General features: G+C 27.6%; 1 protein-coding gene across 1 annotated transcript; it reads left to right on the top strand.

The window, feature by feature from the left end:
- Positions 1–4,016: 4,016 nt before the first annotated feature.
- Positions 4,017–4,577, top strand: LOC130824024 (auxin-induced protein 15A-like; the record flags this gene model as incomplete). Its single annotated transcript, XM_057688927.1, has 1 exon — positions 4,017–4,577. A coding segment is annotated over one exon (333 nt), but the record flags the coding sequence as incomplete, so codon positions are not given.
- Between the last annotated feature and the right edge of the window lie 4,677 nt (positions 4,578–9,254).

Genomic DNA, 9,254 nt, shown 5'->3' with positions numbered 1-9,254 from the left:
ATTATATATTTTATCTATTCTATAATTAACAATTTTTGGTGAAAAATAACTACATAAAAGCCAGCTTTGTCTATACTTTTTTCCTTTATTCTTGATTTTTTTAATTTATCTGTTAAAACTCATCTCATCACTAAGATTATTTCAATCTTTTGTTCAACAAGATTCTCTTTTCATATTTCTTATACAGAGCTGAAAATTAACAAAAAATACAGAACGGAGAAAGGAAGTCAAACTTTTAAAAATGTGGCACAAGGGAATTGAAAAGAAGTCTTCCCTAGTGATGATTAACTCAAATGTATCATTTTCGTGAGTGGCCTTATCATATGTCAAACATGCATGTAGTGTTGGCAAAATAAATAGTAGCACTGAAAATCCATTAGAGATCATACTTCCCCTCTTAAAAGAAGATTTGAAGGGCCACCATCTAAAAAACATGACAGCAAATAGAGGGGAATTCCACTCATATTAGACATTGATTAATGGTACTACACATCGATAAAGACTAATCAAATACAAAATCTTAATATTCTGGGAATTTTAAAGATCACAGCAGTGATTTCAAATCTTCATAATGATTGGTTTTAAGACTTTCTGTGCTTCAAACTTTATTTTGAATAGCTTAGAGTAAGAATGAAGAATATTCTTTCTCCCAAAGCAGAGACGTCTTTGAACCTTTTACGCCCTCAACCAAGTTGAAATATGAACTTTGAAGTACAAATTTGAATGTTCATTTTTGAAGCGTCAATAATAAGCTAGTAATTTATTTTAGTTAAACTAAATACTGATTTGCTCAACTAATTTAATTAGCAAAAAGAAATAAAAAATTAAGAATAATATCAATGAAAAGGAAAAAAAAAAAAATCAAATCATATTATCTACTAACTAATAACCTAAAATCAGCAATTAAAACACAAGTACTCATTTTCAGGGTAATGTGTCAACATTAATTATGGAAAAAATTAACATAAATTATATGGAGATTTGCACGTGTTTCTCCTCACGTAAATTTTTTTTTATTTTTAATTAAAAAATTCAAGTATATTAAAAATTTTTGAGCCATTAAAGTAGAGTCGATCGTTCATACCGCTTATGTGGTAAAGCCGATCCTGTCTCCCACTTAATTTGGTCAATATCTTATAAATTTATTTTAATTTTATTTTTGAATTTAATCTTACTACTTTTACTTTTTATATTCTCTCATATTTTAAAATATTTCAATACTTAAATTCATGATTGAGTCCACTTAACACCCTTATTTTCTTTGAGACGACTCACAATTAAGTACTTGGGGAACTCCTTGATTTGGAAGCAACTTCATGGTTCGTTTCCCTTCACGGAAACACATAAAACTCATGGTCTTAACTTCTCAATCTTCTTTTTGATCAAATTTCCACTAAAATCATACTAAAATCTTTAACATGGGTTTAATCCGCTTATATGAAAGCACAATATAATATCGACTTTTAAAAATACAATGGAATGTTAGTAATTAGTTGCAGATTGTTGGTTGGTTCACTCCATTTATTTGACCACCTAGTGGCTAATAGTAACAGTTTTTTTGAGTCATTTATCAATCTGTAAATAAAGGTGTTTCATTAAATTAGTTATTGATTATTTATTTCGGAAAACAATAGACCAAAATGTCATAAGTCAATTAAAAGTTGTCTAGAATAATCTTTTCATTTCAGTCTAAAAGTTATCAAGTTTTTTAATCGCTTGACCTACCAATAAGTGAAAACCTAAACTCCAACCAATAAGCAATAAAAAAAGGCACACCAAACAGGATCAAAATCTCTCTAGTTGTGTTTAGTAGCGGACTTTTTTTTTTGGTTTTTTTTTTTACTCAAACAGCCAAATAAATATTTAATAAACGACTATTAACTAGTTGAAAAGCTGATTTTAACGCTAAAACTGAAAAAACTACAATGCATTAACTTTTGGCCTTTTACTTACCTTCTTATAAACATGCACCATGAATTTATTATTTTACCCAATATCTCTATAACAACTATTATAAGTAGCTAACTTACCAATTAATACTTTCTACTGGTTGAATCAATCAACAACTTTAACCATCTTCCAAACAGATCCTTAAAGTCGCCTTGCGATAGCAAACCAACCAACATAAAGCTAGGTTATAAGACAAAATGCACAAACAATGCATGTTTAATGGTCAATACAAAGAATAGAGTCTACCTTAATTTTGAGTTGATTAAATTCTCTATTGTATCTCCCCAACTAATATACAATCTAACATGTCCTACTTTGCTTTGTACAAACAGTCTCAATTGTACTAATACATTACCCAATACCCAACTAATTTGGTTGTCTTATGTTGATACTACACACACCTAATAAGATTATGCCCACGCTTCCACACAAACCGCAAATTAAGATATATTCTTTTAATCTACTGTCCAATCTTTATCATAATTTTATTCCAAGATACTATACTCCCATCTAATATAACCCCATCTTTCTTAATTTACTACATTGTTTATTTATAATTGTTTTTTAATTTTTCTTTATTTTTACATACCGATATAATTTCACCAAAGTCATCATAAACATTATCACAAATTCTTATGACAAACAGTTTTTTTGAGAGATCTTCCCAAATTGATTAGCTTATTATCATTTTTTAGTTTAATTAACTTTTAATGGATTGGACCTGAAAGATGTCTCTCAAAAAAAATCTCTTTAGAAACTGGCTAAAAAATTATAGATATCATTCTAATCTTAAAATAAGGGGCCTCAATATTAAATTAAAAACTTAAATAAATTTAATTCAAAGTACTTTTAAAAACTTCAAAAACTTATTACCTTACAATAATTGTAAATTATATTCCAATATAACACATGTTAATTCCAAACTTAAACAACTTTAAAAAAGTTAGACCATCGAAAATTTTCAACCCCATACTATAGCCCGTTTTACATATGTATATATAGAAACCTATGTCATACAATTAATTTTTAAATCTTCTTTCACAAATTTAATATGTTTTTTTATCCATCTCCACAATTCTTTTATATGCTTATTTTTTGTGCTTTATTCTATCATTAACAACAAACCAAAATTAAATGGTTATTAAAAATGCTAATATAGCATAATCAAACAAGTAAATCTATAAAGTTTCTTCTTCACACATGCATATTGTTTCTTCTATTAGTTAGCAACAAAAAATTACCCACGTAGTGCCATGTGATATGTCCTTGTCTCCCTCTTTCTTGGTGTCAAAAAAAGCAAAATTGGTCCAAAAGTTTCTTCATAAGTTTGTGGTCAAGTCCTACTTGAATATGACCCACTTCAACAACTAGAATATAATCCTTTAAAAACCATAAAATATTGTTGTACAACAAACAATACACTCAAACTATGTTTTGTGTATAAATGAAAGAATCATCTATCACTAAAAATCAAAACAATGTGCAATCTAATCCTAGAGTAAAAGACAAACAGTTTAGAAAGGACACTATATTATAAGGAGAAAATAACCGAGTAAACCAATCGGATTTACATTATAATCAAATTATTTCACGTTCTATATACTATAGAAAATTTCTTCCGAATTGTGTATCAAACCCTAGTCTTTCTTTCATCTGAACACCTCTTTCTCGCTCTTAAGGACCTCTGTAAAGTTTTAGCTAGTAGATAGAATACTTTACCATACTTATAAAAAGTGTTTATAAATATAATACAATTATAAATATAAATAATTATATTCTCTTGAGAAAATCAACAATTCAAGTCTATGTGCATTGCCTTGGACAAAGTTTGAGGCAAATTGGTTTAATCATTAATAAGAAATGGGCCTCCCTTTGTCTATTAAAGGCTAATGCTCACTTCCCTTCACTAAAAGATTAGTACTAAGTAACAAACTATCCAAATCCGTGGGTAATCCGCAAGCAATAGTGTAAATTTTTTCCATTATATAAACTCCTTACATTCATTTTCATTTTCATCATAAACATACACACTCTCAACTCAAATACTACTACTAAAATCATAAAATTTTCACTACTTGTTCTTCCATATTCATCGACAAATAATGGGCATACAAGCAAAGAGAATTCTTCAAAGGACTTTGTCCAACAAAAGGCGATCATCGACGAATTGTTCAAGTTTGATCGATGTACCAAAAGGTCATGTTGTAGTGTATGTAGGAGAGACTTATAAGAAGAGGCAAGTTATACCAATATCATACTTAAACCACCCTTTATTTCAAAATGTGCTTCATGTTGTGGAGGAAGAATTTGGGTATGAACATCCAATGGGGGGCCTTACTATTCCTTGTAGTGAAGATTATTTTTCAAGTCTTATATCTCTCATTAGATGTTCCTCATAAGGATTACTTGCTAATTGGTACATAGTTTTAGGTTTGTATGCATTCCATCTTTTGCATTATGGAGTCAAAATGACTTTGTAAACCATGAAATTATGGCTAAAACTACTGATTTCTCCATATTTCAATTATGTGATTAAAGACATTAATTGTGAATTATAAACATTTTGATCTCATTTGGGTTGTTGATTATATTACAAAACTTTTAGCCATTATAATATGATTATTCTAATGAGGTATGAAATGACTAAAGTGTTTGGATTAGAGTTTAAATTCTACTACCAAGAAAAAGGGTATTTTTCTATTCCAGTGAAATTATTATAATTATTTTTTAATGAGAGCTTTTACCTATATTTGACTTTCTAGCACGAGAATTTTTAGAGTAAATTATAACAATTTCAATAAAACAGTAAATTCACCGGCACATTTATGGCTTACGGGCTTGTCTAGAACCTTCATATGCTATCTCACAAAGACAAACTTTTATATATTAAAGCACTTGCAAGTTGCAAGTAGTCTAGACATTTTAATTTCCTTTGGTGTAATGTAATGTACCCTAGCTACCCTCCATCGTTCTCTACCTTTGTCTCTAAACTTTCCAAACAAAAAAACTCTTCAAATTTGCAAATGGTTCATTTTGTCCGAGCCATCTTTGGAAATTAGTAAAATCCTATACAAAATTCGGGTCTTTTAAGTTACTGTTTCCGTTTCATATTGAAAATTACCTTTAGAATATACTACTCCTTCCTTTTCATATATTCTTCTCAAATAATATTTATGAATTTTAGTGTCAAACATTAATTATGATTTTTCATCAATTTATATGAAAAAATATATTTATATGGAATCTTGATAGATTCATCTCAATATATATTTTTTAAATATCAACATTTTAGAATTTTTAAAAACACTCAATTTAAATTATTTGACTTTTAATAAATTTACATTGAGATCACAAAAACTAAATATAAAGAACAAATGAAAACATAAGGAGCATATAAGGAAGAGAATTCAAACATAATTTTTCATACATAGATAAATATCAAAATATATCAACATAAGATCTTGTTAAATTCATTTTAATATATAAAATTTAATATGATACATATTTATAGATATTGAAACTCGAATTATACTTGAAAATTATGCTAAAAGTAATATAACCAACAAAACGAAACAAGGGGAATATAAAACAAATTTATATTCTCTTCAAGAATTTTTAAGTTTGATGTATAGTAATTGAAAAACAATTAAGTTTTCAAAATATTGCAATAACATATATTTTTAAATTTAATACTTCAACAGCCCATTTGTTTATTGATAATAAATTGAAGTAATTAAAAACGAATTTTAATCTTAATTTTTATGAAATGTGTTATTTCATTACCATGTTAATGAAATTTTCAACCTCAAAATTATGTTTTTTTCATCATCACCTACTATCAATTTCACTATTTCACATATAAAAATGAATCAGAAAAAGTTTTGTGAAGAAAAAAATACAACAAAGAAATCGTCAATAGTCAAACAGGTAACAGATATACAACCATATTTGTATAAAAAGATACGGTGTTACTTGCTACTTATTTGTACTCCATCTATTCCATTAGAATTGAATGAAAGATAAAGTGAAAGTTTTTTAAGAAAAAAAATAATGGTAATAAGAGAAAATGAATTATGTGAATGAAATTAAAAAAAAAGGTATTAGTCATTGTTTAAAATAGAAATGTAAATTATATAAGACAGACCAAAAATGTCAAATGCAAATTGGGTGGAAAGGATGAAATAGTCAATGAGTAAATTTGCCACAAATTATAATTTGTAGGAAAATGATTGTTATACTTTGTGGTAAAATAAATTTCAAAAAACGACTTTTCTTTGGGATTCAGGATGGTTAACAATTTAATTGCCGCATAACATATACTGCCATATAATACTATAATTTAGGAACATTTTTTGTGATGACTCTTAATTTTTTGCTTTTTCAAGTGTTGGATAAATATTTATTACTGTGTAAAGACTTTAACTTTTAACTTTTCCTCTTGAGACAAAATATTAAGATTTTTGTTAAATTTAATAATTATTACCCATCACAAAAGATTTTTTTTCATAAAAACAACCATCGAATCACCCTTATGAGACATATTTTTCAAAAATATGTTCAAAATGAGTACTTAATTTTAAAAAATAATCTTTTGTCTACCACATGAAAAAATTGAAAGCTCGGGATCATCATATGAATTTCAAAAAATAAATGTTTATCACGTAAAAAAGTCGAAAACGCACAATTAATTATCTTGTGAAAATTTCCTATAGTTTATCTTTTAAATTTTCTCTACCCAACAAAAAATAATTTGCAATTTACGGTACAAAGTAGAAGTACATGACCGTATCTGCACAGCAAAGTATTAGGCTACTTGCCCAACAAAAGCAATAAACAATAGATTTGGTAAATTTGGTGTTTAATTGCATAAAGGATCCATTTAAATACCTGGAATAGTATGGGCACCAACACTTCAATTATAGCTAAAAGCAACTCATCATGGAATAGTATGGGCACCAACACACAAAATAGTGAAACTTCTATGCTATTTGTAGTTAACTGTATGTATAATTGTAATTTTATTGGCTTGAGATTTAACATTTAAGATATGATTTATTTTTCCCTCTATCCATATTTTCTATCCATCTTTTTTTTTTTGACAGTTCTTCTATCTGTTATATCAAATTACTTGTATAATATCTACTTCGGATATTATATATGAGAATGATAAACGAAGAATATGAGATAGATTGGAAAACCGAGTAAGAGAGTAAGAGACTTGAACCTAATTTTAGTATACTATTTGTTGACTGTGAGAACTTTTGATAAAAGAAATAAAGAAAGAGACACAACTTTAAAAGTCAGATTGACTAAGAGAAAAATAAACTTGAAATATGACAATGGAAAACTAAGAGAAAAACGGAAAATCATAGTGAAAAAAATTTAAAACTAATAATTAGTTAATAATTTCGAAAAAAACATTAAGTAAAAAATTATTAATACCAAGGAAACGACCTAGCTCATGCTCAGGCAAGCACTCTACTATTTGGGTTAGCAAACGATCCACAAGTCGATAGTCCTAGTCTACGATAGCTAGGGCGAGTAGTCCCCAACCCAACTAATATCAATTTTTCCGGTCCAACCCTTTTATATAAGTGACACTATGTAAATGAAATTGTAGATCTAGTATCATAAACAATGAGAAAAAAAATCCTAAACCTCTTCAAACACATCCCAATCTTAAAGTTACAATTCTCTATTCCTCTAAAATCAATCAAAAGAAACTACTACCAAGGAATCAGAGCAGAGCGTAACTCACGCCAGATGAACCCCGTAAATTATTGTGTTATTTATTTATGCACTTGATTTTCTTGTTTACTTGCACAATATTACTTGTTAGTTTCGAATATTCGACAATAGCTAGCATCCTACAATCGATTTTGAACTAGTTTATGCATTGGATTTATAATTCTTGTAAGGACAATCAACCAAAATACATCAACACTACTGTTCTTCAACTTGGATTATGTAATATGAATTTACTGGTTTGACAAATAATCTTGAATACCATACTATCCATCCTGTCTTGGTACTTAAGAAAACAGCTACGTAAGGTTTAGATAATTACTTAAATACAAATAACATACAATAACAAAACAGAATTGTTGGGTATCAAAATCAAAAGCTCCGATATGATTCCCTTCCTCCACCAGAAAACATGCAACAATATTTAATTGAAAGATTCTCAACCTAATTTAATTGTTTTTCAAGCCAAAAACCTAAGTTTCTTTTTCTATTCTAATTACTCCAAATTTTAAATTATTACTCCTTGTTTTACTAGAAAATAATTAATATTATTAGGCTTTGAGGTAAATTTTGATACTTATTGATTTTATTGAGATTTTTCTTGTCCTATATTCCATGCAACTATCCTATTGCTTTGCTAATTTGGGTTACGTCTTTTTTTTTTTTTTTTTTTTTTTTTTTTTTTTTTTTTACGTTTTTGTTGTATTTGAGATTCCATTTTCTTTCTCTCATTCATGAAGGCATTCTCTCTTTTCTCACATCCATACATTCCTTCTATCTTAATATTTTCTCTAATTTTTTTGTTAACGGATTTTTATACAACTCTTTACTCAACAAAGTAACTTTACTCAACAAAGTAACTTTATTCTATTTGTAGCAAATTTAAAGAAACTTGAGCATTAGTTCTCCCTCCCTTCAAAACACAAATAACAATATGAAGCACCAAAAATGAATATTATAAATATCGATTTATATAGAAAAATGATAACAATTTATAATAACTATCATTAAAACAAAACACGAGAAACATCATCTATTAGCTATTTATCTTATATGATATGTGTTACATTGTTATTAAAAATTTCCCCCAAATTATTAAGACAAACATGTGAAATAATCAAATGACCTGCTTCTTTTCTTAATAATGATTTTCTATCCTTTAATTTCTTTATAATTATTAAAAAATCATTAAATTGAACCTATTTTATCAATTTTGACAAAACCTAAGTAAGCTTATCATTATAATACTCTGTTCCACTCAATTTGCCACACTTTAGATTTTAATCCTCTCGATGAAGTTGCTCCTATTTATTTTTGGATATAAACTCATCACTTTTACTCTATTCTAAATAACCCCATTATTTGAACCAATTAAACTAAACTCTTTAGCCTCCGTGTCAAAAACAAATGAGGCAAAATAGCTGAATTAAAAGAGTTTAATTTATGGTTTACATTCATATTCTCCCTAAAACTGATTAGCTAGTCTATCAGTTTGTTCCAATTCAATCACTTTTACTCTTACATATTACTATTCTTTCAATTTAGTTCAATTCAATTTA

This window comes from Amaranthus tricolor, chromosome 1 (assembly GCF_026212465.1).
Source record: "Amaranthus tricolor cultivar Red isolate AtriRed21 chromosome 1, ASM2621246v1, whole genome shotgun sequence".
Classification (NCBI taxonomy): domain Eukaryota; kingdom Viridiplantae; phylum Streptophyta; class Magnoliopsida; order Caryophyllales; family Amaranthaceae; genus Amaranthus; species Amaranthus tricolor.
This window is presented reverse-complemented; position numbering and strand designations above follow the sequence as displayed.